Here is a 19532-nt window from a genome sequence, read left to right on the forward strand (position 1 = left end):
AACGCGAGCGAGGTGTGGAGCAGGACTTGAAGCCGACTCGCTCTCATCAGCTCGTCGTCGTTGTCTCGACCTCGACCACAACCCACGATGCCGACAAAGCCGACAAGGGCCGACAAGGGCAAGGCCAAGGCCCAGGACCCGCCCGAGGGCAAGCTCAAGCCCATCAACCCGCGCAAGCACGCCCTCGACGCCTCGTCCCTCCTCCCCTTCCAGACCAACATCCTCCGCCAGCTCGTGCCCCCAGAGAACGCTGCGCCGTCCACAGGCGACGCCCTCTTGATCATGGCCCGTGGCCTCGGCCTGCGCACCATCGTCACCACCTTTGTGAGCTCCCCCTCCTCGGCCGTGGTGGGGCAGCAGCGGACCTTTAGCTCACGACGCCCGCCCGCCCGCGCCCGCAGCTCAAGATCTACGACATGCCCGACAAGCTCGTCCTCGTCGTCAACGCTACCCCGGAGGAGGAGCGCAGCTTTGAGCAGGAGGTCGGCCTGCGCCTCAAGGTGCTCAGCTACGAGGTGACGGACGAGAAGCGGTCCGTCCTCGCTCTCTCTCTCTCCTTTCGTCCAACCCCGCAAGCTGACTCGAGCACGACGACACACAGCGAACGCATGTACAAGGACGGCGGCGTCTTCTCGGTCACGTCGCGCATCCTCGTGGTCGACATGCTCAAGAAAGTCATCCCGACCGCCCTCATCACGGGCATCGTCATCCTGCACGCCGAGGAGTGCGTCTCGAGACGTCCGCTTCACCCTCTCGGTGGTGCCCAGCTGACTCGCGCTCTCGCACACAGGGTCAAGGCGACGTCGCAAGAGGCCTTCATCGTCCGTCAGTACCGCGACGAGAACAAGGTGCGCCTCGCCTCTGCCTCTGCCCACCTCTCGGTCAGTTGCTCACGTCCCTTTCGCGCGCAGGTCGGCTTCCTCAAGGCGTTCTCGGACCGGCCCGAGACGTTCTCGTTCGGCTTTGCGCCGCTGCAGACGACGCTCGTCCAGCTCAAGCTCCGCGAGGTGCTCATCCTCCCTCGGTACGTCCTCTTCCTCCCTCAGCTGGCGAACTCGGTCCACGCGGTACACACCGCTCACATGCTCCCCGTCGTGCAGCTTCCACGACGACGTCGACCGCGACCTCAAGAAGCGCCAGGCCGACGTCGTCGAGATCTACCAGCCGCTCACGAGCAACATGCTCGACATCCAGACGGCCATCCTCGAGTGCATGGAGCTCACCCTGTCCGAGATCAAGCGCAGCAACCACTACGTGCGTCCTCGCTCTCCTTGTCCTCGTCCTCGCCGACCGCCGACTGATCCGGCCTCCCTCACGCAGCTCGACATCGAGGACCTGACGGTCGAGAACGCCCTCTTCTCTTCGTTCGACCACCTCGTGCGCATCAAGCTCGACCCTGTCTGGCACAAAGTCGGCCCCAAGATGCGCGGACTCGTGCACGACTTGACCTACCTCCGCAAGCTGCAAGAGTACGTCCTCTTCGTCGACAAGCCTCCTTTCTTCTACCGTCACGACGACTGACGCCTGTTCTTCCCTCGCAGCATGCTCCTCAGGACCAACTGCGTCGACTTCAACCAGTACCTCGAGACGTTCCTGTCGTCCTTCTCGACCGCCGTCGCCGGCCAGCTCGACCGCCGCGAGCGGCCCGCTTGGCTCGGCACGCCCGCCGCCGACACCATCTTTACCGTCGCGCGCAACCGGGTCTACAAGCAGAACCGCGTCGAGGCGCCACCGCCGTCGTCGGACCGCGACCGCGACCGCCGGCGCGAGACGACCGTCGACGGACTCGAGATCCCCGACGACCTCGCCGAGGCCGACTGGCTCGAGGCGCTCGCGGCGTCGGTCGACGAGGGCGCGGGCGCGGGCGCGGGCGCGCCAGGGCCGACCGACGAGGAGGAGCAGATGCTGCGCGAGCTCGAGGAGACGGCCATGCGCGAGCGCGGCGAGATGCCGCCGCCACCGCCGCCTGGCTCGGGCGCGGCGGCGGGCCCGTCGTCGAGCAAGCCCAAGAAGAAGGCGCGCATCCGGTGGATGCCGCCCGGCGTCGAGCCCGTCCTCGAGGAGCAGCCCAAATGGCTCGTCTTGACCGAGGTCCTTGACGAGATCGAGCGCCACATGATCCAGGCCGACGTCCACCCTTGTGCGTCCGACCCTGCCCCCACTTTCCCTCTCTCTCTCACTCTCCCATCACCGACTGACTCGCCCTTTGCTCGTCCGCAGTCGGCTCGAACGACACGATCCTCGTCATGTGCAACTCGTCGTCGACGTGCCAGACGCTCGGCAACTACCTCTCGGCGGCCGACTCGGACGCCGGCACGGGCCACAACATGCTCGAGACCAAGCTCCAGAGCTACTTCTACTGGAAGGCCCACGTCGGCAAGATGCAGAAGTCGCTCAAGCGCACGCCCGACTTTTCCAAGGGCACGCGTAGGTCCACCTCGTCGGCGGCGGCAGGGTCGTCCACGGGCGGCGGCGGCGGCGGCGGCGGCGGCGGCGGCGCGAGCGGCTCGTCGTGGTCGTCCGGCGCGCAGCAGGGCGGCAAGCGGCCGGCCGAGGACTCGGGCCACCTGAGCGCGGCGCTGCGCAGCAAGGAGCAGTACCGCGGGCATGCGGCGCCGTCGGGCAAGCGGCGCAGGGTGCGGGGCGGCGGCGCGGCCGGCAGCAACGGTGCGGCGGCGCGGTCGGGAGCGGCGGCGCAGGGCGGCAAGGCGCTGTTTGCGGCGGCGACGGGCGCCAACCCCGAGGCGTTCGAGGCGGACGTCGACAAGATGGCCGACATGTGCGTCCTCCTCGTCCTCCTCGTCCTTCCTCGCCCGAGTCCCTCGACCGACACCCTGACCGCCCCGTGCGCCACGCAGGGTCGACTCGTTCGGTGCGCCGTCGAGCGTTGACGCCGAGCAGCTCGTCGAGGACGAGGCGTTCGACGAGGTCGCGTTCGCCGAGTACTTTGGCATCATCGAGAACGACGACCTCGTCATCATCCGGCCGTACCTCGGCGACGAGGACGACCGCGTCCTCGACGAGCTGCGCCCCAAGTACGTGATCATGTTCGACCCGCTCCCGGCGTTCGTCCGGCGTATCGAGGTGCGCCCCTCTCTCTCCTCCTGCCTCGCTCCTCGTCTCGTGGACGCCCCGACTGACTCGCCGCTCACCCTCGCTGCAGACGTACCGTGCGGCGCACCCTGGGCTCGCCATCCGCGTCTACTTCCTCGCGTACAAGGACTCGGTCGAGGAGCAGAAGTACCTGAGCGAGATCCGCCGCGAGAAGGACGCGTTCGTGCGGCTCATCGAGGAGAAGGGGGTGCGTCGACTGGTCCTCTCTCTCTGACAGTCTCGGCGGGCGTGAACTGACGACGGACCGGTCTCGCAGACGATGGCGATCCCGCACGAGGCCGAGTACCGGCCCGAAGAGCACGAGGAGGGCCTCCTGCGCACGGTGTCTTCCTCGCGCGTCGGCGGCGGCAAGTCGGCGACGACCGAGCCTCAGCAGGTGCGTCCTCCTCTCTCCGTCTCGCGCAGGTCCTCCTCGGGCACGGCCTGACACGGTCGCCGACGCGCAGGTCATCGTCGACATGCGCGAGTTCCGCTCGACGCTCCCGTCGCTGCTCCACGGCGCACGGTTCCTCGTCAAGCCCAAGACGCTCGGTATCGGCGACTACATTATCACGCCCGACATGGCCGTCGAGCGCAAGAGCATCCCTGACTTGATCCAGAGTTTCACCTCGGGCCGACTGTGCGTCCTCCCTCTCTCTCTCCCTCCTCTCTCGTGCGAGCCCGATCGGTTACTGACTCGGCTGGATGGTCTCAACAGGTTCCAGCAATGCGAGCTCATGACGGCGCACTACAAGGAGCCGATCCTGCTCATCGAGTTCGACGAGAAGAAGTCGTTCAACCTCGAGGTGCGTCCCCTCGTTCCTCCTCCTCGACGCGACGAGCCCGTCGCGCGCAGGAGCCTGACACTGCCGCACCCTGTACCGCAAACCGCAGACGTACGTCGAGACGCGCACGCGCACCGAGAACTCGCAAGACGCCGACCTGCGCTCAAAGCTCGTCCTCCTCACGATCGCGTTCCCAAAGCTGCGCCTCATCTGGTCCTCGTCGCCGTACCAGACGGTCGAGATCTTCCGCGACCTCAAGGAGGGCCGCCCAGAGCCGGACGAGGACCACGCTGCGCTCGTCGGCAACGACGACGGCGACCTCGTCGGCGGCGGTGCGGGTGCTGAGGGGAGCACGGCGGGCAACCCGACGCCGATCGAGGTCCTGCGGCAGCTGCCCGGCGTGTCGAGCAAGAACTACCGGTACCTCGCTGGCCAGGTCGACAACCTCGAGGCGCTCGTCGCGCTCGGCCTCAACGAGCTCCAGGCCCTCATCGGCAACGAGCCGGCCAAGCAGCTGCACGGGTTCATGACGACCGACCTGCACTACTCGTGAGCGGGTGCGAGGGGCGACGAGGGGTGCCGTAGCTTGTTGTTGTCACACGCTTGAGCCAGAGCGGGCGAGCGAGAGGCGCGAGTGCGAGCTCGCGAGAGAGCGACCTTGCGAGCGAGCGGTTCTCGAAACTCTTCTCTCGCACAGCGCACGCACGACGATGCACACCCGTCCATTACGCACGCGAGAGTGATACAGCAGCGAGCCTCCCTGCCCCTCGAAAGCGCTCTGCCCCTCCCGCACGAGCCTCTCTCTTCCTCCTTCTCCCTCCTCACGCCGTCGCACCGTAGGTCGTCTGGCCCTGCGAGTGCACGGCGCCATAGTGGCCGTGTGCCGGCGTGTGGCCGCCGTACGGCTGCTGCTGCGGCGCCGGGACGTAGTGGGCCTCGACGGGAGCTGCGGGAGGGGAGGGGCGAGGGTCAGCTCTGGGCGCGAGGGAAGGTCACCGAGGAGGAGCGAAGTACGAGGACGGACCGTACTCTGCGTTGCCGAGGTACTCGTAGTTGCCCGGGCCGAACCGCTCGTCGGCCTGCATCTTCTTGTAGATGAGGAAGAAGGCGTGGATGTGACCCTGCAGCCCGGCAGACGTACGCTCGAGGTCAGCTGTGGCCGCTCGGGACGGGGGAAGCAGGAGGGAAAGGGCGTCGGACCGGGATGTAGCCGAGGATGGTCAAGAGGACCGAGATCCAGAAGTCGGCCGAGCACACGCCGCCCTGCAAGTGCGTGAGGAGGAGGAGGAGGGGAAAGGGAGGGTCAGTTTCCACGCGGCGGGGCTGTCGCGGGTGGGGACGCACGACAATGGCGGCGGCCGCAGGCGGGAAGATGACGGCGACGAGGATGAGGAGGACTGCAGGGAGGGAGGGTCAGTGAGGGAGGAACTCGAGGAGCAAAAGGGGAGAGAGGACGGACTGTCGGACGTGCGGACCATGTTGTGCGGCTGCAGGGGCGAGTACAGTCAGTCTCGGTGATCCACGCGCGGCTTCGACTGCTAGAAGGACGCAGAGAAGGGCCAGAGACGAAGGCAGCACCGCCCCCGCGTCCGCCCTCTTCGAAGTCGGCCCTGCAGCGCCGCGCGCTGCGCCCAGCCTCTCTGGCCTCCTTCTGCGCGACCCTCGCCTGGTGTGCTGCCCGCTCCGGTGGCTGTCGTGCGCGAGGCGGCGTGGCTTGGCCCAACTCGATCACGCGGTGCGCGGGCGACGACGCGGAGAGGGGAGGCCGGGGACGTGGTCGCGAGCAGGGACAGAGAAGGTCGAGCGCACCGGTGGAAGTCGGTCGCAGGCAGTCGAGTGGCGAGGCGAGTGTGGGAGGAAGGCGAGAGGCTGCGGGCGAGATGACGAAGGTGAGCGCGACACAGGTGCCAGCTCGCTCTCAGCTCGACCTGTGGTCTGTGCGGCTCAGCCCGTGAGCTTCTCCTGCAGTCCAGTAGCCCTAGCCTGGCGCTTGTTCGGACGACCAGAGGCGGTGTTTTCGCTGCACGTGCCGGCGGAAGCGGCGACGCCGTTTCGATCGGAGGGTCGGGCGGAACCTCTCCCACCTCGCTCTTCAGCCTCCTGCTGCCCCAGAGCTCGTTGCGTTCCGCAAGTACACGCTGCACGCATGGCCGGCCGCGCACACGGCGACGCCGCCAAGCGGCGAGCGTCCTCCTCGTCCTCGACTCGGCCACACCCTTCGCTCGACGCCCCGGCCCACAACCAGCCTCAGCACGACTCGGCGCACGGCCAGAACAAGGGCAACTGGCGCAACAAGCTGCCGGGCCTGTTCGCGGGACCCATCAACGGTGCGTCCACCCTCTGTTTCCCTCGGCGACGACGACAGCTCACTCTCTCGCCCCCACCGACAGCCCTCTTCCCTGCGTTCACGCCAAACCCGCTCTACGACACCGCGCCGTCGTTCATCGCCGCCGCACACCGTCGATCCGCCTGGCGCAACCGCAAGGTCCTCCTCAGGACGATGCTCGTCTTCCTCGGCGGCTTCGTCCTCATGCTCGAGCGGGCGTCGCTCCAGGTCCTCGGCAACGCGTCCTTCTTCGCAGGGATCGTGACCGTCATGCTCCCGCCTATGTTTGCGCCTCAAGTCTTCCTCCTCGCCGCGGCCACCCTCGTCGTCGGCCAGTGCATCGGCTGGGCGTGGGGCTGCGCGGCCATGGTGGCGTCGTTGCGGGCCCGCGACCAGGTGCTCTTGCTCAGCCAAGTGCAGCGCGCGCAAGCCGGGTGCGTCGCCTCGCCTCTCTCGTCTCGTCTCCCCGCAACCCGCGACCAACCTGACCTTCTTCTTTCCCGCTCGCCCACAGCATCGCCGGCGCGACAAACCCGGACGTCGAGTACCGGCGCGAGATCTTCGAGGGCGCCTTTCTGTCGTGGCGGTCGACGCTCGTGCACGGCTTCTTCTTCGCCGTCGGCCTGTTCGCCCTCGGCCTCATCCGGGCAAAGATGCCCAAGTTGATGATCCTCAGCATCTTTGGCACCATCGTCCTCGACATCATGTGCTCGTACGGGCCTCTGTTCCCTGTTCAGCAATACACCCTCGCGACGACGTTCCTCAGTGCGTCGCAGCGGTCCTCTTCCCTCTCTCCTCAGGCCGCACGACCTGACTCTTGCCCCACCTGCAGTCCCGACCGCGTGCTACCTCGCCATCGCCCTCGCCGGGACCATTCTCATCTTTCCGCAGACGCTCAACTACTCGTGGACGTGCGTCCCACCTCTCTGCGCGGTCCCGCACGAGCCCCGAGCCCTGACCCCGTCCCTCTCTCCCTCTCTCTTCCCTGCAGGACCGACCTCGTCGACAAGTTCCTGTCGCCCGTCCTGCAGCGCTCGCACCTCCACTCGCGCCTCCTGCACGAGCAGCCGCCGTCGTTCGACCCTGCCGCCGGCGACGCCCCCTCGCCCTGGTCGCCGTTCACCTCGGTCGTCCTGTCGACCCAGGAGGCCATGTCGTCGGCCCTCGAAGGCCTCCTCGGCGGCATTGGCATGCTCGAGCTCGAGGTGTCGTTCGGTCGACTCGGCGCAAAGGACCTCAAGAGCCTCGCCGACAGCTTGCGCGAGCTGCACGTGCGCGGCGTTGGGCTCGCCGTCCTGTTCACGACGGTCCAGTCTGGCTACGAGGTGCGCCCCCCTTTCTCTCTCTCCTTCCCCGTCAAGCTGGAGTCGGAGCTCACGAGGTGACCGTGCCTGCAGCACCGCATCGAGCTCTCGTCGTCCCGCGACAAGCACGAGCACGGCTCGGACACGCCGACGCGCAAGGCCAAGTCGCCTCGTGGCGGCGGCGCCGACGAGCGTCCCTTCACCGAGACGGCGCGCATGCAGCGCGTGCGCGAGCGCCTCGGCGGCGCCGAGCGCCAGAACAAGCACGACCTCGGGTCGCTCCTGCCCGTGTTTGCGTCGGCGTCGCACGACCTGCGCGAGGCGAGCGACGGCGCCCTCGTCGCCGCCATGGACTGGCTCACGGCGCAGAACGACTCGCGGTGGCGGTACGTGTCGCGCGGCAAGGCGCAGGAGGCCGACCGGTTCGCCGACCTCCAGGCCCAGGTCGAGCGGCTCGAGCGCGAGATCGACTTGTACCGCTCCGAGCGCCGCAAGGCCGTCCTCGAGCCGTTTGCCGACTTTTTCGACCCGCACACGGGCCACCTGAGGCCGTTTGCCGAGCGCGGGCCCGACAAGCTGTTTGCGCCCGGCTCGCTCTTCACGATCCTCGCCGCGTCCGACAACCTGACGCAGTACTCGACGGCCGTCCTGTCGTTCTCGTCGCACCTGTCGGCGCTCGCCGAGCGCCGCCGCACCAACCACCTGTGGCTCCCGAGCGGCCTGCGCCGGGTCGGCAACCTCGTCAAGGGGCGACACGGCGAGTCGGGCCCGACCGCGCTCGGCGACGGCGAGGACCCGGACAGCGTTCCCGACGTCGGCGACGAGTCGGACGAGGAGGAGGACCACCCGGTGCTGCAGAAGAAGGAGCAGAAGAGGAAGAAGAACAAAGACGACAAGCCCAAGACGAGGTTCGAGGAGGTCATGGAGAAGAGTTGTGCGTCCCCTCTTGCTCTCAGTCCTCGTCTTTGCTCTCTCCGAGGATTTACCAGCAATGCCGGGTCCACGCAGACTTTGACGCCGAGGCCCGACCGCCCAAGAACGCCCTGCAGCGCGGCACGCGACGGCTCGACCGCTTCTTCCGGTGGTGGGCCTCGCCCGACGCCATCTTTGCGCTCAAGTACGTCGTCGGGTCGATCTGTATCTGGTTGTTCCAGGTGTTCCCGTCGACGGCCTACCTGTCGTACTCGCAAAAAGGTGCGCCTCTCGCTCTCTCTCTCTCTTGCCTCGTCCGCTTTCTTCGTACAGGCCGACAGGGACTGACACGCCCCTCGATCCCACAGTGCTCTGGACCTTGATCACGTTCCAGGTGCGCCCTCTCTCCCTCCCTCATCCTCGAGGCGGGCTGCCCACGACGACGCGCTGACCCTCCCCATTTCCTCTCCCTCCCCTCTCACGCCTCCTCTCTCTGCCCCTCTCGCCCCCTTTCCCACTCGTGCCCTCGCCCGCACAGACCTTCCTTGCGCCCAACGCGGGCGACCAGATTCTGTCGACGCTTCAACGCTGTGCCGGAACGGTCGTCGGGCTCGTCTACGGCATGCGTGCGTCCTTGCTTTCTCCCTCTCTCTCTCTCTCTCTCTCTCTCTCTCTTATCCCCGAGGATGCATCGACCTGACCGTAGCTTTCGTGCGTGCGCAGTCATCTGGTACATCGGCGCCGGTCGAGGAGACGGGACCCGTCCCGGAATCGGCGCCGCCCTCTTCGTCTTGATGATCCCGTGGTTCGCAGTCCGCTTGTACGCGCCGCCGTCGTCGGCCATGTTTGGCATCATGGCGGCCGTCACGAGCGTCCTCATCGTGCGTCCTCTCTCCCTTGTCGCGCTCGTGGTCGTCGAGCGCAGAGCGAGCCTGACTTTGCCTCGCACCCGAACCAGGTCGGATACAGCTGGCAAGACACGCACCTTCCTGCGCTCGGCAACCCGGGCGTCGGCTACAGCGTCGCATGGAGGGTGCGTCGCACCTTTTCCTCCCTCTCTCGACGACCCGATCGCGCTCGGCGACCTCGATCCTGACCTCGCCCTCACGCCCGCAGCGAGCCCTCCTCGTCCTCATCGGTGCTGTGCGTCCTCGTCCCCGCTACGCCTTCATCTCTCCTCGTCACCCACTGACGACGTTCCGTCGCTCGCTCGCAGGGCATCGCCGCCGTCTTCCTCCTCATCCCGCCCCAGTCGAGCCGCCGGCTCGTGCGCCGCACGCACGCGACGTGCGTCCACGAGCTGGGTCGCCTCTACACCGCCATCGTCTCGGAGTGGCTCAGCGAGGAGGGCTACGACGAGTCGGCGTCGGTCGACCGGGAGCGCGACGGGTCCAAGGAGGGCGCCGACCTGCGCGAGAGGGACGAGCCGTTCTCGGCGGCAACGCGCCAGGTTGGACGGGCCAAAATGCTCGCTCTGCGAGGTGCGTCGTCTCGTCTCTCTTTCTCTCGTGCACCGAACCCCTGATTGATCCTGTTCCGTCTACCTCGCAGTCAAGCTCAACTCGTCGCGGATCGCCATCGAGCAGGCGGCGTTCGAGCCCTCGCTGCGCGGCGACTGGCCCAAGGACAACTACACGCGCCTCCTCACGCTGCAGCTCGCGCTCCTGCAGGCGCTGGCGCAGCTCGCGCAGGCCCTCATCCGCCTCGACCACACGTGGCGCGAGCGGCTCGTGCACGAGACGGCGTTCCTCAACCAGCCTCTCGTCCGTCCCTCTCTCTCTCTCTCTTCCGGGCGAGGGACTTGTCGAGGTGACAGCGCTGACCTCGCTTGCCCCCTCGTCGTCGCTGCAGATCGCCGACGTCACGACCACGTTCACCCTCGTGCGCCCTCCTTTCTCTATCTCTCGAGCTCGCGACGAGGACTGACACGCCCTCTTTGCGTCCGCAGATCTCGCTCGCCCTGCGCGAGGGCGCTCCCCTGCCTGAAGCGACGCCCGGCCCCCTGCTCGACCGCCTCCTCCAGCACGACCGGCGCCTGCGCCTCTTTTCCGAGGGCGGCATGCCCTCCTCCTCGCGCGCGCCCGCACACGACCCCGCGCACGACGACGACGACGACGACGACGACGTCAACCATGCCGACGAGGCGCACGGCGCGTCGGTCGAAGGCGCGCGCGTCGGCTCGTTCGCGCTCACGCTCTCGGTCCTGCGCGACGAGCGGTTCGCGGCGTACGCGGCGGCGCTCCAGGCGCTCGCGGGCATCCTGCGCGACTGCGACGCGCTCGAGCGCGAGGTCAAGCGCCTCGTCGGCGAGACGAGGTTCCCGGGCTATGCAGCACTCAGGGCTAGGGAGCGGGTCGAGGGGGTCTGAGCAAGCGAGGAGGGCTGGTAGATGTTCGGGGCTCGTGTAGAACGGTGTTCTCGGAGCGCGACCGCGAGGAGAGAAAGCCGAGCCGAGGGAAAAGCCTGAGAGTTGGTGACCGGGTTGTCGGACGAGAAGTCGGGTCCGACGAGGAAGGCGCATGCATGTGTGCACGAGGCGAGCAAGCGAGAGGCGGCCTGGCGCTCGAGGAGAACATGTACAGGCGGCGCAGGCTTGCGAAAGAAGAGAGCCCCCGGCGCGTCGCGGTTGTCCTCGTCGGAGCAGCCGCACAGCTGGAGGCAAGCTGGCCTCCTCCCGCCGCGCCGAGCGACCTCGGCCCTTGGTTGCCTCCCCCCTCTTGCACCAGGGTCCGAGCAGCACCAGCGCCAGCACCAGCACTACAGCCACCCGCACTGCCCCGTCTCGCCCCTGTCCCGACCCACCCACGAGGTTCCGGCCCGCCCGCTCCTCCGTCCCACGCCTCACCCGAGGCGCGTCCGGCTGCAGCCCACCCTGCTCGGGCATGGTCGAGGATAAGCCTCTGTCGTCGTCTGGGCGCAAGAAGGCCCCGTCCCGTCAAGCCCACGCCTGCCCCGTCGTGCGCCCTCCCTCTCCTCTCTCTCTCTCTCGACCCCGCACCATCTCCCACTCGCCCTTTCCCTCAGGCGAGCCGTTCGCTCACTAAGACCGCCTCCCCCTCGCAGTGCGGCAGCGTGTACAGCCGTGCCGAGTTTGTTCGTGTGAGTCGCACGCGCCCCCTCGTCCTCGCCCCCCATCTTTAGACCCGCAGCGCAAGCTGACCAACCCTCGCCGCCCACAGCGCCATTTCCTGTCCAAGCACTCGCCAAAACCTCTCGCGTGCACGAGCTGCGACGCCACCTTTTCGCGGCGCGACCTCCTCCAGCGCCATGTCAAGCTGTTCCACCCGGACTGCGAGGTGCCGAGCCCGGCAGAGACGGGCGCCGAGCCCGACATCCCGGCGCCTGTCCCTGTCCCGTCCCGCTCAGAGAGCGCGGCGAGCTACGCGTCGTCGACGAGCGACGTGACGGGCGGCGCGACCGGCGCCCTTTTCGGCAACTGGATCTCGTCGTCGCCCGAGCCCATGGCCGGCGGCGCCATGCTCCCCGGCGGCCCTGCAGGCGCCATTGCCGCCGACGAGCTGCGGCTCCCGACGCCGCCGTTGCCGCATGGCGGCCAGTCGACCTCCTCGTCGCAGCGCACGGCGACGTACCCACCTCCTCGCATGCCGTACCAGCCCTACCACGCCCCGTCCCTCCCACCACCCTCGTTCCCGCACACGCCCACCCTGCGCGGCTACCCTCCCCTCTCGCAATCCTCCTTCTCGTCCTCGACCACCACGTCGACCCTCCCGCCGCCACCAGCGCCGTACCGCGCTTTTACCGCCCCGGCAGGGTACGACCCGACGGGCGCGCTCGCCTTTTCGTCCTCGAGCCTCGAGTCGATCCCCGCCTCGGCTGGCCCGTCGCGTCAGGCGTCGTACTCGGACGCGGCCGTCCAGACCGACCTGCGCGCGACCCACATCCCGCACTCGCACCCGCACCCGCACCCGCACCCGCACCCGCACCCGCACCCGCACCCGCACCCGCACCCGCACTCGCACCAGGCGTACGCGCACGCACTTCACCACCACGACCAGCAACCGGGCGGCAGCAGCAGCAGCGGCGGCGGTGGCGGCGGCGGTGGCGGCCTGCCGGGCATGCCCGGCCCGCCCATGAGCGACGACGCGCTCGCGGCGCTCCTGCAGCGCATGGCGCCGCACCCGAGGGCTCAGTACGGTGCTTCGCACCCGCATGCGCACGGCGGCGGTGGTGGTGCGGCCGGCGCAGGATCGTCGCACATGCTCCAGTCGCCTCCGCCGACGATGCACCAGCAGCAGTCGCCGTCGCTGCAGCACGCACACACGCACGCGCACGCGCATGCGCACGCGCCGCCGCAGCTCGCCGCCTCGCACCCGCACCCGCAGACGGTGAGCATGGCGACGCTGCAGGCGTTCGGGCTCGGGCTCGGCGCCATGCCGTACCCGCTCCAGCTCCCGCCGACGCGGCAGCGCCAGCCGTCGGCGGGCGGTCACCCGCACCCGCTCGGCGCGCACGAGCAGCCGCACCTCCAGCAGCAGCAGGCGCCGCCGCCGTCGTGGGGTTGAAGAGCCTCGCTCGTTGCCACGTCCCTCTCTCTCTCGATACCCCTTTACCTTGTCTCGTCGCGCCCTCGTTCGCCCTTCCTCGCGCCTGTCGGTCCAACCTCGTTCTCCCTCTACCCTCGCAACCATAGACGCCTCTCTCTCGTTCCCCCTTGTACTGCACAGACACTCCTTCCCCTCCCCTCCCTCCTCTTCGCCTTTCCACCCCCGTGTCGCTCCGCCTTGTCGCGTTTCCCCTTCTCCTCTCCTACCCTCGTATGACTCGCTAGCTCTGTGTGCAAGACACTTAGACTCGTCCGAGCGCGCCCTGGCGAGTGGGCGAGAGAGAGAGTGAGGCAAGCCCCTTCCGAGAGCTCGCGCGCGCTCAGGCCTCTTCGTTACCGGGCTGTCACGCCGAGCTCGAGCGCCGCAGATGGCACTCTCGAGCTTCTGTGACAGCGCCTGCCCGAGAGCCCGGCTGCGCGAGACGAACGGTGACCCGGGAGCTGCGAGGGGCCGAGCGAGCGAGCGAGCGAGCGAGTGAGCGCCGTCGCCCGATGCTCGAGGATTCTGTGGCCGGCCTTAGCGAGGACGCTGTGTGGACAAAGAGAGTGCAGAGACGCGCACGACGGCGAGAGCTACGGTCGAGGAGCGAGAGCTGGTCGGGCAGGTCAGGGGCGAGGCGCGCGCGAAGCATTCGAGCGGTGCGCCCGGGCTATGCTGTCGAGCTCCATACCCTCAGCGCTCTCGTACGCGGCAGAGGGCCGTCCTGCAGGTGCTGTCAGAGGCGCGCATTGAGCACCGGACGAGCTGCAGGCGGCCTTCTCAGTTGGCGTACCGAGCTTTCGTCAAGCCCTCTCGCGAGCTCCACATCTCTCGCACGCTCGCCAAGAGACATTCACACAAAGCACAAAGACGCTGCACTGCAAAGCTGCGACCCCCGACCGTGACCGACAAGCTCTCTCCCAACCCTCCCGGAACAAGCGCTCCCTCCTGCTGCCGCGCCGCGCCCCGCTCTCGCTCACGCGACCAAGCCCTCGAGCCACCCGCCGACGTCCTCCTTCCACTTGGCGAGCCCGTCGAGCGCCTCGCGCACCTCGCGCACGAGGTCCTTGGGCGCTGGGCCGGCGGGCACGACGGGCTTTGCGGCCGCGGCGGCGCTCGACGCGGCCGCCTTACCCTTGCCCTTGCTCTTGGCCGGGCCAGTGGCGACGGGAGCCGCAGAGACGGCCGCGTAGTCGTACACGGGCGGCTGGTACGGCTCGAGCTGGTGCGTGCCGGCCGTGTTGTTGTACGAGGGCGTCCAGGCCGTGAGGCGCGGGTCGAGCGCAGCCCAGGTCGCGAGCGTCGACTCGATCGACTCGCGGTGGAGGAGGAAGTGCGAGAGGATGACGTCCTGCGCGCACGAAAGGAGTCAGTGTGCCGCTCGAGGAAGAGGAACAGGAGGAGAGCAGGCGAGGATTGAGGACGAACTGCCCAAATCGAGTCCTTGAACTTGTCGCCCTGGATCCAGTCGAGGATGGCCCACCGAGTCGTCGCGAGCGAGCAGTTCTTGTTGTAGTCTGCGCACGCACCAGGCTCGTCATCAGTCAGGTGCAGGCGACGCAGAGAGTGAGAGGAGTGGGACGCGCTCTGGTTGCGCAGGTCATTCCGCGGCGCGCCGAAGCCGGGCTCTGTGTCTCGCCGTCCGGGTCAGTCGACGACGATGACGACGGGGATAGAGAGAGGTGAAGCGAACCGTTGTAGAACGGGTAGTTGGTGCTGCGCACGACCGAGAAGGAGTCACTTTGCGGCGAGTGAGGGCCCGAGGCAGAGAGGTTCGAGCGCACCCGAGGATCATGGACGTGATGCTGAGGAGGACCTGGAGGAGCGTGCTCTTGTACGGCTGCCACATCTCCTCGGGCGCCCCGCTCCAGGTGCCGAGCAGGCTCCTGCGAAACGAGCAGGGTCAGTAGGCCGGTCGGCATCGGGCGACGAGGAGGAGACAGAGAGAGTGGGACGCACAGGCAGACCTTGCCCTCCTTGTACAGATTGGGGTTGAACCGGCACGTCTCGCCGCCCGTCGTGCGGAGCCAGCAGGTCGGGCTCACCTGCGGGTACTGGAGCGGCAGGAAGATGTCGAACTCGAACAGCCCGCCCGCGTACGGCGAGTGCTCGGGCCCAGCGATTAGGCACTTGATGACGTCGATGCGGCTCTCGTCGACCCGGACCCAGATGCCCGGCGGCAGCGATGTTGACAGAACGGCCAGTCCTGCGGCGAGCGCGAGGAACTCGTCGTGCGACCTGCGCGACGAGTCGATGGCGATGATCTCCTTGTGGTAGTGGCTGTGCGAGGCGAGGCAAGGCGCGACGTTAGGTGACGAGGTCGAGGCGAGGAGACGAGAGGAAGAAGGGACGCACTGAGACGGGAACGTCCTCGCCGCCGTCCCGAGCTCGAAGTTGGCGTACGCGAGCTTGGCGCACGCCTTGTCGTACTCGTCGCGGGTCCACTCGCGCGCCTTGCTCTTGCCCTTGGCCGCGCCGCGTCCGGGGCTCGGGCTCGACCTCGCGCGGCCGTCCTCGCCGACAGGTTGCCGCGCGCTGTACACGCGCTCGAGGGTCTTGAAGCGCTCGCCGGCCGTCGCAAAGTCGCCGCAGATGCCGACGAGCGCGGCGTCGGCGTCCGTGTCGTCAAAGGCGCCCGACGTGGCGGCGCGCCGAAACGCCTCGGCCTGGACCGTGAGCTTCTTGAGGAGCGCGTACAGGCTGCAGGTGAGAGCGCAAAACGACGAGTCAGGAACCAGTGGCAGGAGGGGCGAGAAGAGAGGGAGGGAGAACGCGAGACGCACGGTGTCGCGAGGATGACGTGGCCCGAAAGCTCGTCCTCCTCCTCGACCTGCTTGACCTTCCTCCTCTTCGTCGCGCGCCCCGCACGCGTGCCCGTGCCACCCGCCCCGAGCCCCTCGGAGCCCGTCGCTCCCGCCGTCCTCGCCCACCCGATCTCGCCCTCGCCCCTCATCCACCTCCCGACGCCCTCGCTGAACGCCTTGTCCCTCCTGCGCCCAAACACGACGCCGAGCGTCGTCTCGCACGCGCCGAGCGCCTCGAGGACGGCGAGCATGGCAAAGTAGACGTCGGCGCGGCGGGTCCACTCGACGACGCTGTCGTTGCGCAGGAGCTGGGCGAGGAGGTCGGGCAGGCACGACGCCTCGAGGAGGGGCGCGAGCGACGCGTCGGGGAGGTAGTCGTAGAGCTTGGCGGTGGGCGAGTCGGGCTTGGGGAGGAGCGCCGAGAGGTGCTTGAGGGCGACGAGGAAGAGCGGGTCCAGGGCGAGGTCGGCGGCGGGGACGGCCTCCTTCTTGCCGTGCTCGGCGACACGGGCGGCCTGCAGGTGAGAGACTTTGTCAGTCGCACATCCGGCGCCGCGAGGACAGGACACAGGGTCGAGGACGAGGGGAAGCCCAACGGGCGCACGCACCTTCTTCTCCTCGACCATCTTGTCGTGAATCGCCTGCTGCTCTTCCCAGAACGCGTCCTCGGCCTCGTCGCCGTCAAACTCGGGCGCGACAATGTCGTCCATCCAGCTGCAGTCCTCGTCGAGGTAGTAGTCGTCCTCGTCGTCGCCGACCGAGTAGCCCGTCCCCGCGCCCGCGCCGAACGTCGTGCCCGAGCCGTAGCCCGTGCCGGCGCCCGTGCCGCTCGGCGTCGCCGTGACGACCTTGCCCTTGCCCTTGGACGTCGAGGCGACGACGCGCTTCTTCTTGCTCGTCGCGACGGGCCCGGACGAGCTCGCGGCGGCGGTCGTCGCGGTGGTCGAGGTCGTCGCAGGGCGCGCGAGGTACTCGGTGAGGTACACGGCGTCGAGGGCCGACAGGAGCTGCGGGTTCGTCGGGGCGCGAGTGAGCTGGACAGTCTCGAGGAGTACGCAGTGAGGCGAGAGGGCGAGACGCACCTCAAAGACGGCGATGGCGCGCCCGACGGCGCAGCACTCGCCGGCCGCCCTGCCCTCCGGGTCGTTGTCGCCGAGCGGGACCCAGCACCCGACGCAGAGCGTGCACGCGCAGGACGGGCAGGCGGTTGTGGTCGCGTCGAGGAAGGTCGAGAGCGGCGTCGAGGCGGCGAGCTGGGGCTGCAGGACGTGCTGATAGTCAGTCGGCGCCAACACAACTTCAACGGCTAGCGACGAGACGAATAGTCGACACGCCGCAAGGGAGGGAAGCTCGTGGCGACGCACCGTCTCCGTCTCGACGCTCACGCCCGCGCCGCACCCGCCGCACGTCCCCTTGCGCCCGAGCAGCGCCTCCCTGTGCCCCTCGAGCATGACGAGCGGGTCGTCCATGTCCTTCTTGCGGCGGAGCGCCGACGCCGCCGCCGGGCTCGACGAGACGACGACGAGCGACGACGAGGCCGACGAGCGGCGCTTGCGGGTCGAGCGGCGCGCCGAGGTCGAGGGGCCGGGCATGAACTGTGTGCGTGGGAGGCCCGAGCCGTCAGTGTCTGTCTGCGCATCGTACAAGTGCAGGTTGGGCGCGAGGAGGTCCCGGCTTGTGGGGGAGGAGCCTCATGCCCGCGAGCGAGTCCAACACGGGCACGCCTGCAAAGAGAGGGGGATAGAGTGAGGGCGCACCTGGTCCTCCTGCATCGCCTGGTCCTCCTCGTCCTGGAGCCTCCTTGCCATCGCCTCGTCCGGGTCCATCTCGCCGTCCTCCTCGACCACCGCCGCCGTCGCCGTCGCCGCCGCCTTGCCCTTGCGCGCACGCTTGGCGGGGAGCTTCTTGTGCGGCGGCGCGACGACCTCGAGGCTGTCGTCCGAGTCGGCGGGGTCCGGGTCGGGGTCGGGCGTCGAGTGAGTGAGGTCCAGTGACGACGTTAGGGTTTTGGGGGTGGTGCGGGCGCGCTTGGAGCGGCGCAGTGGGGTCGCCATGGTGTGCGAAGAGCTCTGCGTCGCGCTGCGCCTGGTGGCTAGGCGCGCGACGGGTGAGGAGGAGCGAGAGCGAGGGAGCTTTGTGGGGAGGACGGCGACGACCGACTCACGCTCGAGCTTTCGCCGAGGCGGGCCGGCCCAGCTCGCTTTGTGCTCTACGACAGCCTCTCGAGAGTTTCCAGTCGTGCTCAAACTTCGCGAGCCACGTCCGCAAGCTCTCGACCGAGAGCACGTGAAACGCCTGCTCTCGCACGGCTCGACTCTCTCTCGCTCGGACAACAGCACGGCATACTGCAGAGAGACGACGGCGACACGGCTACAGACATGCACAGAGACGTACGAGAGAGAGAGGTATAGAAGCGAGGGAGCCGAGGGGAGGGGAAGGACGGAAAGAGAGGGACTCAGGAGACGACGCAGCACGCACAGCACGCCTCGTCGTCGTCGTCGGCCGTGCCCGCCTTGACCTTGCCTGTGCAGTCCCCGTCACGATCACGCAGAGTCAGTCCTGCCTCGAAAGGGAGAGGAAGACTCAGGCCCGAAGAGACCGTCGACGCACCTCCAGGTTTGGCGTCCGGCGGCCGCAGCGTGCGGATCTGGAGGTGCACGACCGTTGGGCGGGCGTCTTTGGCCGTGTCGTCCTGGTCGAACGCGTGTGAGAAGAGGCCGGCGTCTGCTTGGGTGACGAGGGAGGGTGCGCGTGAGCGAGGGGAGGGGGAGGCGGGCGAGAGGGAGAGGGCGGGCGCACCGGACAGGGTCGACTCGGGCTCGAGGAAGCGGCCGAGGTGGAGCCTGTGCGTCAGGCGTGCAGCACAGTCAGTCCCTGCGGTGAGGTGCTCGAGTGACAGCCTGCGAAAGAGAGCGAGACGCACAGTCTCAAGTCGCTCGCGCTCGCCGGCGCCGGATCCGACGCACGCCACTCTGCGGACGTGGCCACCTCGGTCAGTGGACGCTCGCGAGTGAGAATCCGAGCGAGAGGAGGGGACACACCAGCCGGCCAGTCGCTCCACACCCTCTCGATGAGCTGCTCGACCGTCTCGGCCCTCGACACCTGGACGCGCCTGCGCTTGCCCGACAGGAGCAGCAGCTCGAGCTCGGCCGCGCCGCCTTGTCCACCGCCCGTCTCGACCGGGGCCGCCTTGAGCGAGAGGGTCGACGTCGCATCGAGCGCGGCTGACGTGCTCGAAGGCGCGGGAGGGCCCGAGAAGGGCGGAGGGTGAGGGGCGACGGCGGTGGTGGTGGCGGGTTTGCGGTCGATTTCCTGCATGGCGCGGCGGCGACGCGGAGGGGACAAGGGGGGCCGAGACGGTCGCTGCGCCTGGCGGCACGGGGCGCGCGAGGCTGGCTCGAGGTCGGGCGAGCGGGAGATGTGGGGGGAACTCGACGAGGGCTGCGAGGCGAGGGCTGCTGGGCACGGATCGCTGTGGGACGCGAGACTGTCAGTGCGTGTCTGACTGTTCACTGCAGGGCAGACTCGCGCACATGAGGTGGTGTGGCGGCACTTGACGCCGGTTTAACCTTGGCGAGCGGCGATGAGGACTGAGGGCGAGGTCGAGAGGTCGCGTGCGCTGCGTCCCGCCGGCAGTGGCGCAGCAAGGGCGGTGCTTGACAGCTGCTAAGCGTATACAACAGCACTCAGCGCGTGTCGAGGGTGTGGGCGAGGAGCGAGCTGCCCTGGAAGTCGTCCCGCCCTCTTCCGCCTCCAACAACACA

General features: G+C 68.5%; 6 protein-coding genes across 6 annotated transcripts; 3 read left to right on the forward strand and 3 right to left on the reverse strand.

Annotated features, from left to right (window-relative positions):
* Positions 1-87: 87 nt before the first annotated feature.
* On the forward strand, positions 88-4431 carry RHOBADRAFT_19268 (uncharacterized protein; the record flags this gene model as incomplete). Its single annotated transcript, XM_018412482.1, has 17 exons — positions 88-324; positions 402-532; positions 602-724; positions 791-848; positions 912-1024; positions 1101-1254; positions 1321-1469; positions 1542-1842; positions 2005-2140; positions 2221-2458; positions 2588-2792; positions 2899-3084; positions 3164-3301; positions 3371-3490; positions 3561-3733; positions 3812-3971; positions 4018-4431. 17 exons carry the CDS (start codon positions 88-90, stop codon positions 4429-4431), a joined length of 3036 nt encoding a protein of 1011 aa, XP_018267625.1.
* Positions 4432-4584: 153 nt separating this feature from the next.
* RHOBADRAFT_56612 (uncharacterized protein) lies at positions 4585-5700 on the reverse strand. The gene is made up of 6 exons (XM_018418430.1): positions 5688-5700; positions 5338-5365; positions 5223-5275; positions 5079-5141; positions 4903-4999; positions 4585-4824 (listed from the first exon to the last, which is right to left on the reverse strand). The coding sequence occupies exons 2-6, from the start codon at positions 5354-5356 to the stop codon at positions 4700-4702; spliced, it is 357 nt and encodes a 118-aa protein (XP_018267626.1). The 5' UTR covers positions 5357-5365; positions 5688-5700; the 3' UTR covers positions 4585-4699.
* Positions 5701-6351: 651 nt separating this feature from the next.
* Positions 6352-10844, forward strand: RHOBADRAFT_31005 (uncharacterized protein). Its single transcript, XM_018412939.1, has 14 exons — positions 6352-6638; positions 6719-6969; positions 7037-7115; positions 7196-7529; positions 7641-8439; positions 8517-8702; positions 8789-8814; positions 8959-9046; positions 9144-9301; positions 9379-9453; positions 9537-9563; positions 9637-9901; positions 9972-10183; positions 10330-10844. Exons 1-14 carry the CDS (start codon positions 6379-6381, stop codon positions 10786-10788), a joined length of 3219 nt encoding a protein of 1072 aa, XP_018267627.1. The 5' UTR covers positions 6352-6378; the 3' UTR covers positions 10789-10844.
* A 456-nt stretch (positions 10845-11300) lies between these two features.
* RHOBADRAFT_56614 (uncharacterized protein) lies at positions 11301-13116 on the forward strand (the record flags this gene model as incomplete). Its single annotated transcript, XM_018418431.1, has 3 exons — positions 11301-11373; positions 11484-11519; positions 11600-13116. Coding segments are annotated over 3 exons (1581 nt in total), but the record flags the coding sequence as incomplete, so codon positions are not given.
* An 824-nt stretch (positions 13117-13940) lies between these two features.
* Positions 13941-17822, reverse strand: RHOBADRAFT_56615 (uncharacterized protein; the record flags this gene model as incomplete). The annotated part of the gene is made up of 12 exons (XM_018418432.1): positions 13941-14315; positions 14393-14481; positions 14551-14592; positions 14658-14680; positions 14749-14850; positions 14924-15244; positions 15320-15664; positions 15748-16283; positions 16377-16775; positions 16851-17027; positions 17133-17363; positions 17526-17822. The coding sequence occupies 12 exons, from the start codon at positions 17820-17822 to the stop codon at positions 13941-13943; spliced, it is 2937 nt and encodes a 978-aa protein (XP_018267629.1).
* Positions 17823-18090: 268 nt separating this feature from the next.
* On the reverse strand, positions 18091-19174 carry RHOBADRAFT_56616 (uncharacterized protein). Its single transcript, XM_018418433.1, has 5 exons — positions 18810-19174; positions 18692-18740; positions 18568-18611; positions 18379-18495; positions 18091-18291 (listed from the first exon to the last, which is right to left on the reverse strand). Exons 1-5 carry the CDS (start codon positions 19084-19086, stop codon positions 18224-18226), a joined length of 555 nt encoding a protein of 184 aa, XP_018267630.1. The 5' UTR covers positions 19087-19174; the 3' UTR covers positions 18091-18223.
* Positions 19175-19532: the final 358 nt, after the last annotated feature.

Source organism: Rhodotorula graminis (genome assembly GCF_001329695.1).
Source record: "Rhodotorula graminis WP1 unplaced genomic scaffold RHOBAscaffold_21, whole genome shotgun sequence".
Lineage (NCBI taxonomy): Eukaryota > Fungi > Basidiomycota > Microbotryomycetes > Sporidiobolales > Sporidiobolaceae > Rhodotorula > Rhodotorula graminis.

Excerpts from the sequence above, each read along its gene's own strand:
- RHOBADRAFT_56616 (XM_018418433.1), bottom strand. The coding sequence starts at position 19,086 with ATGCAGGAAATCGACCGCAAACCCGCCACCACCACCGCCGTCGCCCCT. Across the intron at positions 18,741-18,809 it reads GTGGAGCGACTGGCCGGCTG|AGTGGCGTGCGTCGGATCCG; the intron begins GTGTGTCCCCTC and ends CCACGTCCGCAG. Across the intron at positions 18,292-18,378 it reads GCCGGACGCCAAACCTGGAG|GCAAGGTCAAGGCGGGCACG; the intron begins GTGCGTCGACGG and ends GGGACTGCACAG.
- RHOBADRAFT_31005 (XM_018412939.1), top strand. The coding sequence starts at position 6,379 with ATGCTCGTCTTCCTCGGCGGCTTCGTCCTCATGCTCGAGCGGGCGTCG. Across the intron at positions 8,440-8,516 it reads CGAGGAGGTCATGGAGAAGA|ACTTTGACGCCGAGGCCCGA; the intron begins GTTGTGCGTCCC and ends GGGTCCACGCAG. Across the intron at positions 10,184-10,329 it reads CGTTCCTCAACCAGCCTCTC|CTCGCGACGAGGACTGACAC; the intron begins GTCCGTCCCTCT and ends CTATCTCTCGAG.
- RHOBADRAFT_56612 (XM_018418430.1), bottom strand. Across the intron at positions 5,142-5,222 it reads CTGCGGCCGCCGCCATTGTC|GGCGGCGTGTGCTCGGCCGA; the intron begins GTGCGTCCCCAC and ends ACGCACTTGCAG. Across the intron at positions 5,000-5,078 it reads CCATCCTCGGCTACATCCCG|GGTCACATCCACGCCTTCTT; the intron begins GTCCGACGCCCT and ends GCCGGGCTGCAG.